Genomic DNA, 23,460 nt, shown 5'->3' on the forward strand with positions numbered 1-23,460 from the left:
TAGTCTTATTTTTTTCTACTGCATCATTGATTGTATGTTGTTTTACTCCATGTGTAACTCTGTGTTTTTGTATGTTGTCGAACTGCTTTGCTTTATCTTGGCCAGGTCGCAATTGTAAATGAGAACTTGTTCTCAACTTGCCTACCTGGTTAAATAAAGGTGAAATAAAAATAAATAAATAAAAAGAGCCTCTGATGAGTAAAGAACAGAGTAGAATTGCTTAAATTGATTGTTGATTTCTTTGTGGTTGGTAGAAATTAAATCAGTTGCAACACAGATTTCAGGTATGGTGCTGTTAGCAGCGGATTGTCAAAGCTGATGAGATAACAACTTGCCAGCTTTCTCTCCGTGTTCATAAAATGTCTGCCTCGACTTAAACAGAAGCTGCTCCATTTGTTTAGTGGAAAGATGAACAATTTCCGATTGGTGTAGCAGTCTCTCTTTGTAGAGTTCAGGAGTCAGTAAAGAGGAATATCTGTTGTCCACATCTAGAATGAGTTGAGATGGCTCCGAAAAGCATTTAGTCACTGTTTGTTGTCATATGCTGTGTATGAAATAATTCGGCCCCTTAGATATACTTTTAACGATTCCAGTAGAATGAGACACGTCAGTGGTGCAGTTGATCTGTAAAAAAGAAAGCGGATATCTAGCTGGACAGGGCTACGTTCTGAGATAAAGATGCTGTGATATTGGTTATTAGTTACAAAAGGAATAATTCTATCGTCCAGCAGGAAAAAGTCAACACTAGTGTATGAGTGGTGGGACTGGAGAAAAAAAGGAGTACTGTTAAGCAGTGGGATTGCTCCTCCTCCATGGATCAGGAAAATTATAGGATTCCAGAAATGAGTTGATTACTGTGCCTGATTTTGAAATTACATTGTTGGGCTTTTTGGGGTCTGTCTAGACTTGGATGTAATACACAATTTAAATTTCTGCCCAGTATCAAGTGATGACAGTTAAGGTTCGGAAGTGTTGCTTTAAGGTCAGAGAAAAATGTAGCATCATAGAGGTTAGCCAGAACCATAGAGGTTAGCCAAAATAACCTGTGTGCTAAGCAAGTTCCCCATCACTATAATATATCTGCCATTAGTATCTGAAATTACTTTGGAAGAGACAAACAGGGTGCCTTTTCTGATAAGGATGGCTGCCCCTCTGGCCTTTAGCACCAAAGTTGGAGTGAAATGTTTGGTCGAACCCTTTGGTGCGGACTGTAAGCTTCTTTAGTTTATCATGGTCGCTGGACCAGAGATGGGTCTCTTGGAGAAAAACTATGTCTGGACTTAAAGACTTAAGATGAGCATACACTCAGCTACGACTGACCACATGGTTAATTCCTTTTAAGTTCCAGCTGATAAAGCAAGTGGGGCCTAGAGCATGTGAATTAGGCATTGTCATAGTAATTAGAAATGAATGTTAGTACAATCACATGGCCAGTGTGCTGAAAGGTCAGAGTAATAAAATATAAAGAAAATAATAAACAGCTAAAAACAACAAAATACTATGTTAAAAATAATATGTTAAACCAAACCTCGGCTCTATCCAGGCCGAACATAATCAAGTTGACACAAAGGGAAGGGATTCAGGAGGGAACCACCTCAATATGCATATTTGAGGTGTTCGACAATGTATTTGTTGGCCCTGGTTGGGTCCATGAATGTCTTCTGGGAGTAGTGATCTTCAGCACTGCAGGGTAGAGAATGCCAAACTTGGTGTCCAGACAGCGATGTAGGAGCCCCCTCACCTCGTTGAAGGCTGACCTCTTCTTCATGACGGCCACCATGTAGTCCGGGTAAATTAGAATCTTCTGGCCGTTGTGTGTGATGGGAGCCGCTCGTGATGCCTTAAGGAGAATGTCCTTCTCCTGAAAGTAGTGGAATTTGACTACGATGGGTCTGGGCAGCTCCCCATTCTTTGGTGCGGACTGTAAGCTTCTAGGCGCACGGTCAAGGGTGGGGACGTATTCGAGGCCTAGAATTTCCAGTAGCAGTTTAGCTATGAACAGGGTAGGCCCGCAATCCGCCTACGGCCTCGAGTTCCTCTCTCACGCCGAAAATGTGACCATTCCCTCGAGGTCCTCGTCCTTGGAAGTAAGTTTGCGACTCGTGGCTGTAATTCTGACATTTTATGATGAAAAGGCCAAAAATGTCAGGAAATATTGCCCAATTACTGAGTTGGGTTTGATTCCTAATTAAATGTTACAAAATTAACGCGGTAGGGGAGGTGTTGGTGAAGTATTAATAGTAAGTTGTTCGCCCTGGACATGAGCACCAAGAAAACACATCTTCACATGTTGCTGCTTACCAGCGCCCCCTCAGCAATATAACTTTTTGAGGATCTGGGGACCCATGCCAAATCTTTTCAGTCTCCTGAGGGGGAATAGGGATTGTCATGCCCACTTCACGACTGTCTTGGTGTGTTTGGACCATGATAGTTTGTTGGTGATGTGGATACCAAGGAACTTGGTATTTCGACCCGCTCCACTACAGCCCTGTCGATGTGAATGGGGGCGTGCTTGACCCTCCATTTCCTGTAGTCCACGATCAAATCCTTCATCTTGCTCACATTGAGGGAGAGGTTGTTGTCCTGGCACCACACTGCCAGGTCTCTGACCTCCTCCCTATACACTGTCTCATTGTTGTCGGTGATCAGGCCCTACCACCGTTGTGTCGTCGGAAAAACTTAATGATGGTGTTGGAGTCGTGCTTGGCCACGCAGTCGTGAATAAACAGGGAGTACAGGAGGGGACTAAGCACACACCCCTGAGGGACCCCGTGTTGAGGATCAGTGTGGCAGCCTGTCAGGAAGTCCAGGATCCAGTTGCAGAGGGAGGTGTTTAGTCCCAGGGTCCTTAGCTTAGTGATGAGCTTTGAGGGCACTTTGATGTTGAACACTGAGCTGTAGACAATGAACAGCATTCTCATATAGGCGTTCCTTTAGTCCAGGTGTGAAAGGGCAGTGTGGAGTGTAATTGAGATTCCGTCATCTGTGGATCTGTTGGGGCGGTATGCAAATTGGAGTGGGTCTAGGGTTTCTGGTATAATGGTGTTGATGTGAGCCATGACCAGCCTTTCAAAGCACATCATGGCTACAGACGTGAGTGCTACGGGGTGGTAGTCGTTTAGGCAGGTTACCTTGGCGTTCTTGGGCACAGGGACTATGGTGGTCTGCTTGAAACATGTAGGTTTTACAAACTCGGTCAGGGAGAGGTTGAAAATATCAGTGAAGACACTTGCCAGTTGCTCCGCGCATGCTCTTAGTACACATCCTGGCAATCCATCTGGCCCCGTGACTTTATGAATGTTGGCCTTATGAGCGTGTTTACACAGTCGTCTCGAACAGCTAATGCTCTCATGCATGCTTCAGTGTTTCTTGTCTCGAAGCGAGCATAGAAGGCATTTTGCTTGTCTGGTAGGCTCCCGTCACTGGGAAGCTCTCACGGCTGGTTTCCCTTTGTAGTCCATAATAGTTTGCAAGCCCTGCCTCATCCGATGAGCATCAGAGCCGGTGTAGTAGGATTCAATCTTAGCCCTGTATTGACGCTTTGCCTATTTGATGGTTCATCTGAGGGCATAGTGGGATTGCTTATAAGCGTCCGGCTCCTTGAAAGCGGCAGCTCTAGTCTTTAGCTCAGTGCAGATGTTGCATGTAATCCATGGCTTCTGGTTGGAATGTGTACATGCGGTCATTGTGGGGACAAAGTCATCGATGCACTTATTTATGATGCACTTATTTATGAAGCCGGTGACTGAAGCCGGTGACTCGTTTGGTGGTTCAATGCCATTGGATGAATCCTGGAACATATTCCAGTTTGTGCTAGCAAAACAGTCCCATAGCTTAGCATCCGCATCATCTGACCACTTCTGTATTGAGCGAGTCACTGGTACTTGCTGCTTTAGTTTTTGCTTGTGGGCAGGAATCAGGAGAATATAATTATTGTCAGATTTGCCAAATGGAGGGCGAGGGAGAGCTTTGTACGCATCTCTGTGTGTAGATTAAGGTGGTCTAGAGTTTTATTTCCCGCTGGTAGAAATTAGGTCAAATGGATTTAAGTTTCCCTACATTAACCTGTTATGGCTAGGGGGCAGAATTTTCACGGCCGGATAAAAAACGTACCCGATTTAATCTGATTATTACTCCTGCCCAGAAACTAGAATATGCATATAATTATTAGCTTTGGATAGAAAACACTCAAAAGTTTCTAAAACTGTTTGAATGGTGTCTGTGAGTATAACAGAACTCATTTGGCAAAACCTGAGAAGATTCTGTACAGGAAGTACCCTGTCTGACCATTTCTTGCCCTTCTTGATTATCTCTATCCATTACAGGGGATCTCTGCTGTTAAGTGACACTTCCTACGGCTCCCATGGGATCTCAGAAGGCGGCAAAAAGCTGAATCGTGGCTTTGCAGGCTCTGGCTGAAAAAAAGTAGTGCGTTTGGATAGTGGCCAGTCACAGTACTATGAAACTCAGGCTCGTGCACGAGGGGATCCCATGCTTTTATTTTCTCTCTCTTTGTACGTATACACGCTTTCCCGGTCAGAATATTATCGCTTTTTTACGAGAAAAATGGCATAAAAATTGATTTTAAACAGCGGTTGACATGCTTCGAAGTACGGTAATGGAATATTTAGAAATCTTTTGTCACGAAATGCGCCATGCTCGTGACCCTTATTTACACTTCGTATAGTGTCTTGAACGCACGAACAAAACGCCGCTGTTTGGATATAACTATGGATTATTTTGAACCAAACCAACATTTGTTATTGAAGTAGCAGTCCTGGGAGTGCATTCTGACGAAGAACACCAAAGGTAATCAAACTTTTCTAATAGTAAATCGGAGTTTGGTCAGGGCTAAACTTGGTGGGTGTCTAAATAGCTAGCCGTGATGGCTGGGCTATCTACTCAGAATATTGCAAAATGTGCTATATCGATATATCGAGTGCATAGAGGAGTTCTGTATCTATAATTCTTAAAATAATTGTTATGTTTTTTGTGAACGCTTATCGTGAGTAATTTAGTAAATTCACCGGAAGTTTGCGGGGGGTATGCTAGTTCTGAACGTCACATGCTAATGTAAAAAAGCTGTTTTTTATATAAATATGAACTTGATTGAACAAAACATGCATGCATTGTATAACATAATGTCCTAGGGTTGTCATCTGATGAAGATCATCCAAGGTTAGTGCTGCATTTAGCTGTGGTTTTGGTTTTTGTGACATTATATGCTAGCTTGAAAAATGGGTGTCTGATTATTTCTGGCTGGGTAATCTGCTGACATAATCTAATGTTTTGCTTTCGCTGTAAAGCCTTTTTGAAATCGGACAGTGTGGTTAGATTAACGAGAGTCTTGTCTTTAAAATGCTGTAAAATAGTCATATGTTTGAAAAATGGAAGTTTTCGGATTTTAGAGGAGTTTGTATTTCGCGCCACGCCCATCATTGGATATTGGAGCAGGTGTTCCGCTAGCGGAACGTCTAGATAGTCCCCGCCGCTTCTGGATGAGCATTTTCTTGTTTGCTTATGGCCTTATAGAGTTGGTTGAGTGCAGTCTTATTGCCAGTATCGGTTTGTGGTGGTAAATGGACAGCTACAAAAATACTTTATTGGTAGATAGTGTGGTCTACAGCTTATCATGAGGTTCTCTACCTCAGGCGAGCAAAACCTTGAGACTTCCTTAATATTAGAGATTGCGCACCAGTTGTTATTGACAAATAGACACAGACCACCACCACTCATCTTACCAGAAGTAGCTGTTCTGTCTTGCCGATGCACAGAAAATCCAGATCCATGTCGTCATTCAGCCACGACTCAGTGAAACATAAGATATTACAGTTTTTAATGTCCCGTTGGTAGGATGGTCTTGATTGGAGCTCATCCAGTTCATTCTCCAGTGATTGCAAGTTAGCCAATAGGAAGGATGGTAGAGGCGGGTTACGCACTTGCAAACAAATTCTCACAAGGCATTCGGATCTGCGGTCTCTGTATCTCCGTCTCCTCTTCATGCGAATGACGGGGATGTGGGCCTGGCCGGGAGCAGCATGTAGTGGAAATTCATGTATACTGAGAGAGACTTGGACAATTATTCAAACAATCATCTTTATTTCATATCGATTAATTATTGCAATAATGAAACTGTCGACCCCACACTCTTGAGTGTGTTGCCGAGAGCTTAACCTTTACAGAGGAATCCTGGTTCTTATATAGCTCACACTAAGAATGCTTAGTCATGGCTGGTTCCACCCCTCCCATGCAGATTGGGGGGCATCACAAGCCACTTTGGGTTCATTTGGTGGTTATCTGCACCTGGTGTTGTTTAAACCCAAATTACAGGATGATTAGGAACAATAAGGTGTTTTGTTCTACTCCTCCAGGCTCTCTCTATCTCGGTTACACTCACCACATCTTATCTATGGAATGTCAGTTGTAGGTAAATTATCAGCTCAAGCCCCAGAGGCCCAACTCAGTCCCACAGAAATAGATGAGGGAGTACTCATCATAGCTATTCAATGCATAAACAGTATTATAACATCATCTTGTGATTTATCTACCATAAGCAGTAAATCCTTCACTTTAGACTCATTAAAGAAAAGATCTTCGTCCAGTTCGAGGTGAGTAATGGCTGTTCTGATATCCAGAAGCTCTTTTCGGTCGTAAGAGATGGTAGCAGAAACATTATGTGCATTATTTTTTGGCATTATGTGCATTATTTTTTAAAACCCCCACAAAATAGCACAATTGGTCAGTAGCCCGTAAAACAGCAGCCATCCCCTCTGGCTTGATTATATTGATGGCTGTTGATAGCATGAATCTGTAACACTGTATTAGCAGGGGCTAATGCGCCCATTACATCTCGATTATGCTAGCTAACTCACTTATACAGCAATCATACATACAAAAGTACATCACAGGAAGCCCCCAATATCTAACAGGTACCCCCCCCCCCCCCCCCCCACACACACACACACACACACACACACACATACATACATACATACATACATACATACATACATACATACATACATACATACATACATACATCAGTAAATGTACAAAGTGAACTCGTACACATTGTAAATATGAAATAATAATATAGTACTTCCTTTTGATTTATTTTTTTACGATAAGTTTTGCCATATATGAATATGTTATTCAATGCGTTTCTATGGGCTAATAGCAGTAAGACCAAAATCAAGATTTCATCAAGTAATTATTTTTATATATACCTACAGGAGTTCTAAAATTCAAAATCAAATAGCGAAATTATCCTTGTTATGACCATCATAAGACTATTCCATATGTTAGCTGGAAACCCAGCCCGGTTTTAGACTAAAGTAAGAGAATGATAAGCTTTTGAATTCATACAAACTAGACGGGAACCCACTGTTGGGAGGCATGTGTAATCTGGAGGTGGCTGTCTTGATCAATAGACACACCTCATGTGCTGCATAATATATTTACTTATTCAGGCAATTACAAAAATCTTGTTACGTTTCTGGCGGTTCTCATTATCTTCTCATCTCTGATTCTACTCTTTGCTCTGTATAAATGTACTCATAAATTAAGTGATTTTACGTCAATGCACCTAAACCACTTTCACATCAACTAAAGAGCCATATACCTTCCCTAACTCTGGTGTATTTCATTAGGCTATATTCTCTTGCTAAACCCGCTACTGCAGATTATTATTGGATATTGAGGTCTTTAAAAGATCTTGAACTAAAGATACAATAATTAAATTGATTTTAATTTGATGGTGTGAATGCTAGTGTGTGTTGCTAACGAATACATCGATTTTGTATATAGTGGCAAGAAAAAGTAGGTGAACCCTTTGGAAATACCTGGATTTCTGCATAAATTTTAGATAACATTTTATCTGATCTTCATCTAAGTCACAACAATAGACAAACACAGTGTGCTTAAACTAATAACACACACATTATTGTATTTTTCTTGTCTATATTGAATACATCATTTAAACATTCACAGTGTAGTTTGGGAAAAGTATGTGAACCCCTGGGCTAATGACTTCTCCAGAAGCTAATTGGAGTCAGGAGTCAGCTAACCTGGAGTCCAATCAATGAGACGAGATTGGAGATATTCATTTGAGCTGACCTGCCCCATAAAAAACACTCACAAAATTTGAGTTTGCTATTCACAAGAAGCATTGCCTGATGTGAACCATGCCTCGAACAAAAGAGATGTCAGAAGCTGGAAAGGGTTAGAAAAGTATCTCTAAAAGTCAGTCCACGGTAAGACAAATTGTCTATAAATTTAGACATTTCAGCACTGTTGCTACTCTCCCTAGGAGTGGCCGTCCTGCAAAGATGACTGCAAGAGCACAGCGCAGAATGCTCAATGAGGTTAAGAAGAATCCTAGAGTGTCAGCTAAAGACTTACAGAAATCTCTGGAAGACGCTAACATCTCTGTTGAGTCTACAATATGTAAAACACTAAACAAGAGTGGTGTTCATGGGAGGACACCATGGAAGAAGCCACTGCTGTCCAAAGAAAACATTTCTACACGTCTGAAGTGTTCAAAAGAGTACCTGGATATTCCGTAGCGATATTGGCTAAATATTCTGCAGACGGATAAAACTAAAGTTGTGTTGTTTGAAAGGAACGAACACACAACACTATGTGTGGAGATAAAAAGGCACAGAACACCAACATCAAAACCTCATCCCATCTGTAAAGTATGGTGGAGGGAGCATCATGGTTTGGGACTGCTTTGCTGCCTCAGGGCCTAGACAGCTTGCTATCATCAATGGAAAAATGTATTCCCAAGTTTATCAAGACATTTTGCAGTAGAATGTAAGGCTATCTGTCGGCCAATTGAAGCTCAACAGAAGTTCAGTGATGCAAAAGGACAACAACCCAAAAGACAAAAGTAAATCAACAACAGATTGGCTTGAACAGAAGAAAATACGCCTTCTGGAGTGGCCCAGTCAGTCCTGACCTCAACCTGATTGAGATGCTGTGGCATGACCTCAAGAGAGCAGTTCACACCAGACATCCCAAGAATATTGCTGAACTGAAACAGTTTTGTATAGAGGAATGGTCCAAAATTCCTCCTGACCGTTGTGCAGGTCTGATCCGCAACTACAGAAAACGTTTGGTTGAGGTTATTGCTGCCAAAGGAGGGTCAACCAGTTATTAAATCCAAGGGTTCACATACTTTTTCCACCCTGCACTGTCAATGTTTACACAGTGTGTTCAATAAAAACATCAACATTATAATTGTTTGTTTGTTATTAGTTTAAGCAGACTGTGTTTGTATATTGCTGTGACTTAGATGAAGATCAGATACAATTTTAAAACCAATTTATGCAGAAATCCAGGTAATTCTAAAGGGTTCACATATCTCTTTGTGTATAACAAACCACTGTTAAACAATATTGTAAATCATGTTTGAAATCTAAATAGGAGACAACTATTTGAAAACATTGATCCATCTGTAATCTGTATCCTAATATCTATCTCATATTCTTCTCAGAATACATGCCTGTTTGCTCACGCAGGTTGGTTGTGTTTTTTGCTTCTTGCTGTTCTCTGATTAACTGTCGATTTGAGATGCAGGCTGATTTGTTGATAATAAAATGTAACTGATTCAAAGACCCCAAATAACAAATAAAAGTCTAACCTCTCTAGCATCTCCAGTCTCCTTTTTTCTCATCACAATAATCCCCTATATTAAATGTATTAAACTTTCACTAGGGTTTAATAATCTCCAATGTTAAATTTACACTATAGAGCACCTGTACTCTCTGCAAGGATCCAGGACTCTATGCTAAGGCTGACCCTGCATATCCCAGTACTATCTCTTTGTGAAAATAATAAATAAACTTCCAGATATGAACTCATAGTGCACTTTACATAACTCCCATGGTTTATTTCAGAAAAGCTCATTGCTTACAGTCCCTGTAAACTGGGGGAAATGTGACAGGTGAGTTGTATTGTATTGACCTTTTGTGTTATAGATCTAGGATGGGCAATTCCAGTCCTCGGAGCCCGGATTGATGTCACACTTTTGCCCCAGCTAACACCTGACTCCAAAAATCAACTAATCATCATCTTCAGTTTAGAATGCAATTAGTGTTTGCTATGGTGAAAAAGTGTTACACCACTATGGACCCCGAAGTCTGTAGTTTCCCATCTCTGATAGTGTACTATTGTACTGTAATGCAATATAACTGTTTATAATGATTGTTGGTTAGTGAGAATCAAAGTCATGATACATTGAGATTAGACAGGGTCTTGAAACAACCTGCTCCTTGGGTTATTTTATATGGCTATCAGTCTAACCCATCAGTCTAAGAACTCACTGCAGTCGATCCTGACCGCATCCAGAGTCAGCTTCCCTCCAAAAGACACCAAAGGGTTCATGAACGGACTCAGGGTGTTCTGCGGACAGGAGAAGAATTCCATCACATCCAGACCTTCCTCTTCCTTCTCCTCTCTGCCCTCTAGGACGTGTGTTGAGATGTAGTCTACAGTCATATCTGTTCCCTGGGAATCCTGTGTCTGGCCTGAGGAGCCTGACTCCTGGGAGAAGCTCTTGAGGTAGGAGCTCTGGAAGTAGGCTGTTGTTGACGGGTCTGTCGCAGGGATCTGCTGGGGCATGAAGAGGAGGTGTAAGGAGGGGTGAATAGCATCCTCTGGAGTTCCGGAGATGTCAGTGCGCTGTGCTGGGTTCCATGAGTTCCAACTGCCCTCAGGCAGCTCCTGGACCTCCACAGTGTCTGGCTCCTCCTCTTCACTGACACTAGACTCACTGAGGTAGAGGTGTAGGGTCAACTCACCCTGGGGGAAGACAGGAAGGGGTCAGACTAATGTATCACTGTGGATCCAAATGAAGTGTTCAGAGTGTGTTTGTTTGTGTGTGTGTGCGTGCGTGCTTGCATGTGTGCGCTCGGGCGTCTGCGTCCACGTACCTTCTTTTTGGCACACTCCTTTGCCCATTTGCTGTTGGCAGGATCAGGGACGATATCTGGCATGAGGCAGTGGACGAGTGTTGAGACTCTGAGGAGGAGAGAACATGGAAAAGAACCACAGTGAGTCAGGAACAGAGCACACAGTTAATAACATGGTCAATCAATATTTCCATTTCATTCCAGTATTGCTGTCTAGTGACTCCCCATTAGGACTAGAGGCTGTTCCTGTTCCAAATGTATTACCGTCGTCGTAGCGAGGAAACCTGGTACAGGCACAGCAGGACAAAGAACATCGAGAAGGAGGTGATCCCTACCAGGATCATGGTATAAAGCCAGCTGTCTGAAAGCAAACCTACAGTGGTACATAATAAGCACACAGTGTAAACATTATACAGTATAAACATAAGCATTCTGTATTTATTGTAACACTTCACATAACTGGAATGATAGTACTGAGAGTGTTTCAGATAGATTATTCTGAGAAACAGATTATTTTCACTCTTTCTCTCGTTACACTCACTTTGAGGTTTGATGAAGAAGGAGAGTCCGGCTCTGGGGCCCTGTCCTGAGGCAGTCGATGCGGTCATCCATAGTTGGTAGTAGTCTGGGGGAAGGCCCCTGATGGTGAAGGACCTCTCTGATGCACTGCGGACTAGAACAAAACCACAGGTCATGAACACAGTATACACACACACACAATGCACTTTGTGTTTGATAGTTCTTCTCCATACCGTAGTTTCCGACGTCTTTTCTCTCTGAGTTTTCCACATAGATGGTGTAGTTGATGACACAGCCCCGCCTGTGTTCCAGAGGGACCTCTGACCAGGAAACTGTCACTTTGTCCCCCTCCACCACCGGCTGATGGACAGACGGACCCGCGGAAGGCACTACAGGACACAGTCACACCACAAATAGGAATCGAACTCTGGCACTGTTCCATTGATGTGAAACCTTCAAAAAAATTGTGCTCTCCTGTCTCCTTACCTAATTCCAAGGTGTAGAAGTCTTCAAACTGGGCCCTGCCCACTGCCTGCTCGTACAGAGCATAAACTGCTCCCTCATAACACTCAAACGGCTTAATGTTATCTACACACAAGAGAGACAGTGGGTGGGGTGGAGATCGAGAGAGCGAGGGAATGAGAGCAAGAGGAGGGATCAACTGGCTGTGTCATCACTCAGGGATCCAATAAGATCTAATGCAATGCTAAGCTGTCCATCCATCCACTACACGTACCTCTAATGACAGTATGGGTTTCATTAGGACCCAGTCTTTTCCACCTGAGCTTCTCCACCTGTCTGCCAACAGGGAACCATTCCAGCAGGTAGCCACTTACTGCCCCATCCCATGTCCCACTGGCTGCTCCTGCAGTTACAGGCTTTCGCCAGGAGATGATGACGCTGTGGTTACTGTGATTTCTCCACATCACATTCTGAGGGGGCTGGGCTGTGAAGGGAGAGAAGTGTGTGACACTGTCAGTAGAGCAGTCCCCCTTCCCTGTCAACTACGGTCAATTGGATGTTACATTTATGTCTATGTGGTTTTTAAATGTTAATTGTCTTTTAACTCAAAGAAGCCAAGAAGTGGAACAAATTCTTGCATTTATAGTTTTCACTTTTCTGGAGAGTCTGAATCTTGAATAGGAAGATGGCGGAAAAGCGGGGAAAACGGGGAGGAAATGGAGATGCCTTACCTGCTCTGAGGGGAATGGTGACATGGGCAGGGGGTGAGGAACCTCTGGAGTTCAGGGCGTAGACAGTGACATCACAGCGAGAGCAGGACAGGCCTGAAATATGATTCATGGAGGTGTTGCGCTCAGATTTCCCTGCCAGGGTGTCGTGAACTATCACCTTGTAATCCCTGATCTTCCCTCTGGCCTCTGTGTGACTCAGCCTCTGCAATCAGATTCAGAACCACATATAAAACACAGGCCCACTCCATGGGCAACAATCACAAATGATGCAGTGATAGGATTGGCTATCAGTGTTTTCATCCCACTTCTGTTTCCCAGCATAGAATCCTAAAGCAAGGGAGAATCTCAATTGCATACTCCTCGTGTCTCCTTTCTCCTTTTCAAAATCCATTGGAGGAGAAGGTCAGAGGAGAGAGACCTCTGGTTTTCTCATTCAATGGGTTTCGAGAACGAGGCAACGAGAGAGGAGTATGCTATTGAGATTCTCCCCTAGAGTCTGACTGTTTCTATATCAACATGCCCATTCCCTTGTTTACATTTACATTTTTGTCATTTAGCAGACGCTCGCTTAACATTTAATTCAACTTTATTGTATTGCCCAGGAGCAGCTAAGAAGGCATGCTATCCCTGCAGCATCTCTGCAGGGAGATGAGAGGTGTGTAAGGGTTCTATCATTTCTTTTAACTGCTCGTCTTTTCTGTTTCTTGTAAACTGAAACTGTCACGTGTCTGGCCCAGGTTTCAGTCTCACACATCATTGGGGAGTGAGCCTCTCACACCTATGGGGTGAGGGTAAGGGGGGGGGGGAATGTCCCCTCTCAGAAGTGGTCTGAGTTTGACTAGACCACAAGCTGCAGCTACGGCTAAGAAAGCTTTACACACCCACATGAAAAAAGCCTACAGTTTAGGACAGAAACAGGACGAAAGTAACACTTTTTTTCCTAATTACTCAGATAGAACTAGAGACACCATATTTTATGACAAACAACATATACACTGAGTGTACAAAACATTAAGAACACCTTCCTAATATTGAGTTGTACCTCCCGCCTTTTCCCCTTAGAAACAGCCTCAATTCATCAGGGGGATGGACTCTACAAGGTGGTCCCATGTTGACTCCAATACTTCCCAAAATTGTGTAAAGTTGGCTCGATGTCCTTTTGGCGATGGACTATTCTTGATACACATGGGAAACTGTTGAGCGTGAAAAACCCAGCAGGGTTGCAGTTCTTAACACAAACCGGTGCACCTGACACTACTTCGTTAAAAAGCACTTCAATCTTTTGTTTTCTTGCCCATTCAACATTCTGAATGGCACACATACACAATCCATGTCTCAATTGTCTCAAGGCTTAAAAATCCTTAATTAGCCTGTCTCCTCCCCTTCATCTACACTGATTGAAGTGGATCTAACAGGTGGCATCAATAAGGGATCATAGCTTTCACATGGATTTACCTGGTCAGTCTATGTCATGGAAAGAGCGGGTGTTCATAATGTTTTGTACAATCAGTGTATATGTACAAAACAAAAACACTACAGTAAATACTGGTGATGGGAAATCCAAACTTTCTGAAGCCTTTGGGGCTTTCACCAAATTGTCTGAAGAACAATTCGTTACTCAGAACTTTTAACACAATGCACATTAGTGACATTTGCTGATTAGCAATATAAAGCAGCGAGGGTGTCCATATGGAAGTTTTTCCCACAATATTCATAAAATCTCCTTGACACAGCGGTTCATTGCAGGTGTTAATAGCCTACTAGCTATAATTTATCATTACAAGTTGCTGTCAAAAACTGAAATTATCGCATTATTTAGGATGCTTAAGACATACGCTTATTCCATACTAAATAAAACAAATTGTTTGAACAATAATGTTCGGAGTGTGGTGTCATATAAAAACCATTTTCTAAATAATAAGCCTTCGCCAGGACTCGAGCCCATTCCCTGTTCTATGGTCCCCGACTCTACCTGCTTATTTACCGTTCAGGTGACACAGCATCACAAAACCCTGTACATTTTAAGTATGGTTTCCAGTAGAGGTTGGGGTTTGAAAGCAACTTGGAATCCAAGAAAGCACCGTAACCATGATGAAATCTGTGGGATCTCTCATTTTGCAAACCACGGTTTGAAAAACCATGTGATCAAACGAAGCTTCGGGTGTCATTGATCAAGCGATAATGATACTTTGAAATGAGCATCAGTACATTGTGTTGGATCAGTAGTGCTTTGAAAACTGCACTGGAGAATTGGAGTACCGGTATCAATGTCCCATCATAAATACTACAGAACAGTCATGTCCACAAAAACACTACTGTAAATACTACAGTATTAACTGTAGTGTTTTTGCACAAAAACTAAGTAAAGTCTGCAAAAACACCACAGTGAATACTATAGTATATAAATATAGTAATACTACAGTATACTAAAGTTTTTTTTCCCATGTGGGAGAGAGACTGACAATATTAACACATCTCTTTGAATGCGCACCTTCCAGTGTAAAGTGATGGAGTTATTGGGAGAGTTGGAGGTTGTGTACCACACATCCAGGGCCTGGGCAGGTGCTGTAAAAGAGCACAGCATACAAACCGTTTATTCATTGCAACAGTTTAGATGTGGCTGACCCCATGTCCTCCCAAAATTGATGTATACTCCCAAAACGTTTTCTGTGTATTTGTGTGATGTCTGGGGGTTTGGCATCAATAAAGTCCTATTCTATCCATTAAGTACATAGCTTGTATGTACAAGGTCATTGTGATAGCCATCAGCCTTCAGCCTATTTTATGTTTTGATAACCATCTGACAACCTTCATTATGTTTTCCTCAGAACAAGGATGTGTCTCAGACATGACTAATATTTCCTGGAAACAATAATTTTTTTGTTTTTGCGTCAATTAATACACTGCCACCCAAAGTGACAGAGATCCAGACTGATGTGATCTGCATCCTGTAAGTCAGCAGACAGGACAAACACAGCATCATCAAGTAGAATTAAGATGTGCTACTAAAAGGCTTCTCTGGCATGAGGTGCTTATCTTGGTTAAGTCAAATTCTTGGTATTCCAAAAAAAGGTGATAGCATCTCCCATAAACGATGGCAAAAACGAGGTGTCCACCTCCAAGATGAAAACATTGTCTCATGTATTTCTCTCATGTATCTCTCATGTACTTCACCAGAATAATGTCATCAAGATTAGTGGGTAGCTGCTCATCCTCATAATTACAAAATGGGGAGTTAAGAGTTTTGTGTTTCATCGTCCTATATGACACATGTTGACCTGTCATGCCTAATCTTGTTAAGTTTCAAAATGTGTGTCGTTGTTCAATGTTTTTCCATATCGTTCCATATCTTACTTTTTCTTCAATGAAAAATAAACTCCTCCCTTGATGATCAGGAAGTGAGAGAGGGGGGATTTTGGTTGTGGCGTGCACACACACACACCAACACAAATACGCACAGCAGTGGGCCATGTGGCTTACAGAGCCAATGAGTGATGGCAGAGAAGGGAGGTGAGGTTATAGTGAGGCTACCACACTGTGACTATCTCTCCTACAGGGTGATGGTGTGGTTGATAGTGCACAGAGGTGTAGAGACACTCTCAAAGTTAAAGACTGTCTCAATACTCCCGAGGGACATCATTTTCTCATCTTCTACTTCTACATGATAAGTAATGGTCGGTAAATCAACGCATGAAGTGAAGAACAGTGTTGTTTTACTGTAAATGAATGAAGTCATTTCACTGAATGAAGGCAGTGTTACCATATTTTGCCAGATGATAAATTATCCAGTACAAGTCAATTCTAAATTTGTGATACCAATCATTATAGGATATGATCCTGCTTAGTATTGACCATAAGGAGACTTTGTTGTTCCTCTCAGTATGATGATGAACACTATGTTATGAGGTGTTTCCTGTTTCCTGAAATCTGCTGGCCTGGGATCAGATTAAACCTTAGATGCACGTTTCACAATGCTCTATGTGAGTGTAGGTGTATGTGTAGGTATGGAGAGGGACAAGCTTATCTGACAACATCTCTGTGATACAACTCAGTTTAATATAAATCATGGTTTCTACACACAGGAAACGGTTGACTTGTAGACAGGGTTCGCCTTTGATTGTGCTCTATATGCAGGTGTGTGGAGGGAAATCTATAGATTAGGTCCTAATAAATGTATTTCAATTGACTGATTTCCTTATATGAACTGTAGCTCAGGAAAATCGTTAAAATTGTTGCATGTTGCATTTATATTTTTGGTCAGTGTATTTTGTTAGACAACAAGTGCATATTGTGAAACTTTATTCATGCTTTCAATAAACATTGGAGATGAAGTATAGTTAATATGTTGTCAACAATCTAAACCAACCCTGTCTGTTTTGCCCAATAGTTGTGCACGTTCAGCTTTGTTGCTAAACAACCAACCGTCTATAAAGGCCATCTGCAGGACCAACAAATCACCCACACAGTGCAGTATTAGTGTTCTTACCCTCCTCCTGGGTCCAGTTAGAGACGGGTTGGCTCCAGTCACTCCAGATGCCTCTCCTATGGCTCAGTCTGACCCTGGCCTGGAACTCATACTTCGTGTAGGGCTGCAGAGACACAATGGACTGGTTCCACACTGAACCTGCCTGTGAGGCACAGCAGTCAGAACACAGTATTACTTTTATAAACATGTATCACACATTTATTAAACAATTATTACACATTGATTACACAATCATAAGACTTGCATGTGGGGGGCTGCCAAGGCAGACAAGGCATGAGAGGACTACTAAAAAGTGAAGACATGTAGATGCTTGACTGGCTTTGGGAGTCTAGCATCTTGGAACAGCAGGAGGCAGGGATCTGCAAACCCCAGTCAAATCTGCCTCAGCTTCTGACTCAGCTTCTGACTCAGCCGAGAGGTCTTGTGATTTAAGCACAAATCTTACATGTGAGGTTGTGTCTTGCAACGGTTCTGCAACTCAACATCTAGCAAAGCAGCATTGGATTGTATGTGTATAATGGTCAATACCCAGTCAGTTCCCTATATGGCAGGTGATTTTTACAGTGCGTGGGTGACTGTGTGACAGTGGTTCTTACGGTGTGTGGGTGTAATATCCATGGTCCTGGTCCCTGGGCGGTTCTCTGCTGGACCTCCAGGAGCTGAGCTCCCTGAGCGCCCTCCACCCTGACATTACAGCCCAGCGACCAGCACTCTACCTGGGACACAGCAGGGGGCAAGGGCTGCACTATAGAGAGAGAGAAAGAAAGAGACAGAGAGAGAGAGAGAGAGAGAGCAGTCAATATGGACAGGGATACACGTAGGACAGTTAGTACGGACTGAGAGAGTACAGCAGTGGATGCTTGTGGTTAGAGTGCAGAGAGCACCAGTGATATATCACCAGTGATATTACTCACCCAAACCTGACAAACATCTAGTACTCATCGAGAATGCATCATAACTGCTACATTGGTCATTTCTAAAACAAACATTAGGTAGATAACATAGCCTAGTAGTCAAATGACCAAAGTGCCTTCTAGTGGCCTCGTGGGGGAATGTTATTCATATTTTTCATAATTAATAAACATGATTTTTTTAAAGACAAATATTCAGTGTTTGTATGTCGAACGGTTCTGTTATGTTTCAGTCTTCTGTGATGTATATTAAGTGTAATGGGATGCAAACTCAAAATTGAATATATTTTCACTCTATATCTGACATGGTACATTGTCTATTTTTTTAAGAGCATAACCATGTGTGGGAGGCGTATCCTTTTGTATCAAAGTAGATTTGTTTAGGACTACCAAGAAACACTCTGTGTGACCCTGATTTAGCTCACTGCTGTAAAAGGTTAAAATAGTGCATGAATTAAAGTGTAATTGCACAAAAAAAATCTAAAATAAAGCAATGATTGCTAAATGCATAGATACAGTTGAAGTCGGAAGTTTACATACACTTAGGTTGGAATCATTAAAACTCGTTTTTCAACCACTCCACAAATTTCTTGTTAACAAACTATAGTTTTTTCAAGTCGGTTAGGACATCTACTTTGTGCATGAAACAAATAATTTTTCCAACAATTGTTTACAGACAGATTAATTCACTTATAATTCAGTGTATTACAATTCCAGTGGGTCAGAAGTTTACATACACTAAGTTGACTGTGCCTTTAAACAGCTTGGAAAATTCCAGAAAATTATGTCATGGCTTTAGAAGCTTCTGATAGGCTAATTGACATAATTTGAGTCAATTGGAGGTGTACCTGTGGATGTATTTTAAGGCCTACCTTCAATCTCAGTGCCTCTTTGCTTGACATTGTGGGAAAATCAAAAGAAATCAGCCAAGGCCTCAGAAAAAAAATTGTAGACCTCCACAAGTCTGGTTCATCCTTGGGAGCAATTTCCAAACGCTTGAAGGTACCATGTTCATCTGTACAAACAATAGTACACAAGTATAAACACCATGGGACCACGCAGCCGTCATACTGCCCAGGAAGGAGACGTGTTCTGTCTCATAGAGAAGAACCTACAATGGTGCGAAAAGTGCAAATCAATCCCAGAAAAACAGCAAAGGATCTTGTGAAGATGCTGGAGGAAACCGGTACAAAAGTATCTATATCCACAGTAAAACGAGTCCTATATCGACAAAACCTGAAAAGCCACTCAGCAAGGAAGATGCCACTGCTCCAAAATCGCCATAAAAAAGCCAGACTACGGTTTGCAACTGCACATGGGGACAAAGATCGTACTTTTTGGGGAAATGTCCTCTGGTCTGATGAAACAAAAATATAACTGTTTGGCCATAATGACCATCGTTATGTTTGGAGGAAAAAGGGGGAGGCTTGCAAGCCGAAGAACACCATCCCAACCGTGAAGCACGGGGGTGGCAGCATCATGTTGTGGGGGTGCTTTGCTGCAGGAGGGACTGGTGCACTTCACAAAATAGATGGCATCATGAGGAGGAAAATGATGTGGATATATTGAAGCAACATCTCAAGACATCAGTCAGGAAGTTAAAGCTTGGTTGCAAATGGGTCTTCCAAATGGACTATGACCCCAAGCATACTTCCAAAGTTGTGGCAAAATGGCTTAAGGACAACAAAGTCAAGGTATTGGAGTGGCCATTACAAAGCCCTGACCTCAATCCAATAGAAAATTTGTGGGCAGAACTGAAAAAGCATGTGCGAGCAAGGAGGCCTACAAACCTGACTCAGTTACACCAGCTCTGTCTGGAGGAATGGACCAAAATTCCCCCAACTTATTGTGGGAAGCTTGTGGAAGGCTACCCGAAGCGTTTGACCCAAGTTAAACAATTTAAAGACAATGCTACCAAATGCTAATTGAGTGTATGTAAACTTCTGACCCACTGGGAATGTGATGAAAGAAATAAAAGCTGAAATAAATCATTCTCTCTAATATTATTCTGCCATTTCACATTCTTAAAATAAAGTGGTGATCCTAACTGACCTAAGACAGGGAATTTTTACTAGGATTAAATGTCAGGAATTGTGAATACCTGAGTTTAAATGTATTTGGCTAAGGTCTATGTAAACTTCCCACTTCAACTGTAGGTGTACATTTGCTCATACAGGTGCAGAATGATCAACACTGCATAATCAGTGTTATATTCTTTTTAGTTTTTTGCAGCTGCCATACCAATGTGGTCGAGTGTGAAGTTGAGGGTGGTGGACACAGCAGAGCCCAGCTTGTTGGAGGAGCTGGCCCATATGGAGTATTCAGTCTGGACAGAACCAGATACAGGGAAATTAGCTGAGACTAGACCAGGATCAGACCTGGAACCAGAACCAGGGTAGGATACAGATCCTGCTGTGCTGTTACCAAACACAGCTCTTACCCTGAAACACATGAAACACATACAAGTCATCCACGACTTACTATATAGTACACCTCATCCATACCAACTGGCTTTTCTATCTCATACATTTTCCTTTGCTTATTTTCTCTTTTTCTTTTATTCTCCGTATTTGAGTCTGTCTGGTGAAAAAACTATACTGAGCAAAACTATACTGAGTAAAACATTACTTAAACCTGTCGTTGTCTTGCATTAGAAACCATATTGGGTTGTTGGTAGCAGAGGTATGCTTGACCACCAAGGCTGCTCTGCTCCAACATGTGAGAGAGACCACCAACCCTGCGATTCCTCAGCTCAGATCCCTATTAAGCTATGATATGGCACATGACACAGTACTGTCTGTCCCTTTCTCTTTCTCTTCCAAACTCACCAGAGCTCTGAAGTGGTTGTCAGGTGAGTTTCCCTTCCTCTCCTCCATGTACACATCACCTCTCCAAATGGACCTTTCTGGACACAGGTTACATTTTCTGGCAGGTCAGGTGGGTCTGCAAAGTAACCATGACAATACATCAACACCACGAAAGGACGTGGTCTGGTACAAAGTGTTTTTCTCATTGTGCTTTGGACCAGTAACCAGCATTCGATGCTATTGTTCCTTTAAAGACCACTGACATGAGAGTTTAAGTGTGTATCATTTAAACTTGCACCTCTGACACACCTGTTAGAAGTGCTGACACTGACATGGGTTGAACTAGTTAATAGTCAGACTAGTAGGGTCCAAGACGTATAGAGCAAACTTTATAATGTAACTCCTCCACCACATGTTGTACTTAAAGACTACTTGATGAAAAGATGTCACACTGCATATCTGACTGGCTAATTCAGGGAGCGGTGTTCGCCTTCATGAGTGTCAAAAGGCACAAGTTGTTTTTCTCCATCTGTCCCATTCAGTTTGGTTTCACACCCCCAGCTCTATAGTTATTCTGGTCACTGTCGACACCTTGTTTTGTATTGCAGAGTGCTCTGGTATTGCAGAGTGCTATATTGCAGAGTATACTGTTCCATACTTACATCCAGTATCAATGTCGAGTCCACAAGGCTCAGGTTCTCCTTCACACAGGCAGGTGTACGTTGTGTTTTTACTTATGTTTGTCACGTTGAGGAATATAGTTGTAGAGTTGTATTGCTGTCTTTTGGGTATTTCCTTCTTGTCGATGTGCATTGATCTGGAAGCTCTGCAGCTGGCCTGATAGGTACAGAACACCTGGAAGCTGGAGCCCAGAAGGACCAGGTCCCCAATGCTGGATGATGCAGTACATGGCTTATTAGCTGGAGGCACAACAAAATGACAAAGAAAACTGTTGCTATCTCACTGGGGAATGACAGAGAGGTAAACTGGAAGATAATGTAAGTTAAAAATACTTGTTTTAGCAGCATGGTCATAGAAGCGGAACAGAAATCACAACAGAACAAGGGTCTCCAGCACTGGTTCTGGTAAGCTACAGGGTGTGCAGGCTTTTTGTTCTAGCCCTAACACACCATATATATTATATATTTGTAGAATCAGGTGTGTTTGTGCTGGGCTGGAATAAAAGCGTGTGCTCAATACTGTCTGTAGGGAGGTTTGGTGACTCTTGGCACACAGAGAAGTGAGACAGCAAGAGGAAATCAACTCATACTATTAAAGACGTATTCAGAGGGTGTTTATTAAAAGATCAAGCATACTCCTATAGCATATGAGAACAGTTCAAGGCAAACGCAGACTTGCAGAGTACACAGTCTGTGGACAGGGAGAATGTCTTGGACATTGTATGAATCTATCTTGGACAAATGCTTTGAACTATCACTAAGGAAGAATATCAAGTGTTCTTGACATAACTGTTATTACGGGAATAGACCACTTACCTCTACTAGACCCTATGGCACACAGCAAAGTGATGCCAATGAGGATAGACCACCAACCATGGGGTGAATGAGCCATTGGTCCTCTGGGTTATTCACTACCAGTGGTGAGCTGCATTCCATTTGTGTATCATAGCTGAAGGTCCATGGGGTCTTTCAGTATCACTACAGAAATAAACATGTATAATATACAAGTCATTTAATGTATCCCCATGAGAATGTCACTGTATTTTTTATTTATTAAACACACCATCTTTTTGACAACAATATATATTTTATTTTTAAGAAAAGAAAAAGAGAATGACTGAACATATTCCCATGCATGTCGAACATTGCTCAATGTTCACTATGACACCATAACAGATTATTGATTGAGATTATTCTGATAACTCAAATGGTTGATCCTGTACCACAATAATCAACTGCAGCAATTTAGTAAAGTAGACCATGTGAATGTAGGCTGTATAAAACCAGAAAGCACCACTCACCCAGCTCCGACATCATACAGTTGATCATCCCCTACCAAACAGCATCCGTTAATTATACACAACGGGCTCCCTACGTTTTTACTTACACTCATTTGATATTTTTCCTCGACATTTCTGAACATCTTCTTAGTCCAGTGCAGTATGTGTCAGTGGTTTGGCTGAAAGCGTGCGAGCCTGTTTTGGTTGAGATGCGTGTCAGTTGACATTTGACTAGACAAACCCTCATCTCAGTTCCTCTGCTATGTCCTCTGCGGGTTCAACAGAGCACGACAAGTAGCCTACACATCTGAGCCCAATCTGAAAATGGCTGTGTGCACACAGGCAACCCAATTCTGATTTTTTTTAAATCCCACTAATTGTTTTTTTGACCAATCACATCAGATATTTCCACATTAGTTATTTTTCAGAGCTGATGTGATTGGTCAAAAGACCATTTTGGGGAAAAAAGATCAGAATTGTTCTGCCTCTCTAAATGCAGCCATAGTGACATACCAGGTGAGTGATATTTGCCAGTTGTAGGGGATCCCCCTTTCACACTGAATATGGAGATTAACACTTTTTACAGATGTTCTCCACTCACAAGACTGGATGTCTAATATCTTCTCTAATCCTCTCCTGTTCTTCATCTGCACTTATTTTAAAACACAGGA

At 42.0% G+C, this 23,460-nt stretch overlaps 1 protein-coding gene across 2 annotated transcripts; it reads right to left on the bottom strand.

Moving 5' to 3' along the window:
• Positions 1–9,674: 9,674 nt before the first annotated feature.
• il12rb2 (interleukin 12 receptor, beta 2a) lies at positions 9,675–23,173 on the bottom strand. Of its 2 annotated transcripts, none has more exons than XM_029707388.1 (16): positions 22,897–23,173; positions 22,326–22,487; positions 21,492–21,749; positions 20,851–20,965; positions 20,264–20,463; positions 17,708–17,856; positions 17,112–17,253; positions 15,117–15,190; positions 12,626–12,827; positions 12,169–12,378; positions 11,919–12,020; positions 11,666–11,821; positions 11,455–11,586; positions 11,178–11,286; positions 10,935–11,022; positions 9,675–10,803 (listed from the first exon to the last, which is right to left on the bottom strand). In XM_029707388.1, exons 2-16 carry the CDS (start codon positions 22,399–22,401, stop codon positions 10,309–10,311), a joined length of 2,508 nt encoding a protein of 835 aa, XP_029563248.1. In that variant the 5' UTR covers positions 22,402–22,487; positions 22,897–23,173; the 3' UTR covers positions 9,675–10,308. The 2 variants fall into 2 exon arrangements, with proteins under 2 accessions (XP_029563248.1, XP_029563249.1); XM_029707389.1 differs by having other exon boundaries at positions 22,811–23,173.
• Between the last annotated feature and the right edge of the window lie 287 nt (positions 23,174–23,460).

The sequence above is a fragment of the Salmo trutta genome, chromosome 22, assembly GCF_901001165.1.
Source record: "Salmo trutta chromosome 22, fSalTru1.1, whole genome shotgun sequence".
NCBI classification, from domain to species: Eukaryota; Metazoa; Chordata; class Actinopteri; order Salmoniformes; family Salmonidae; genus Salmo; species Salmo trutta.

Coding starts and splice junctions, on each gene's coding strand:
- il12rb2 (XM_029707388.1), bottom strand. CDS start 22,401: ATGGCTCATTCACCCCATGGTTGGTGGTCTATCCTCATTGGCATCACT. Junction 20,464..20,850: donor ACAACCACTTCAGAGCTCTG/GTGAGTTTGGAA, acceptor CATGTGTTTCAG/GGTAAGAGCTGTGTTTGGTA. Junction 12,021..12,168: donor AACCCATACTGTCATTAGAG/GTACGTGTAGTG, acceptor TCTTGTGTGTAG/ATAACATTAAGCCGTTTGAG.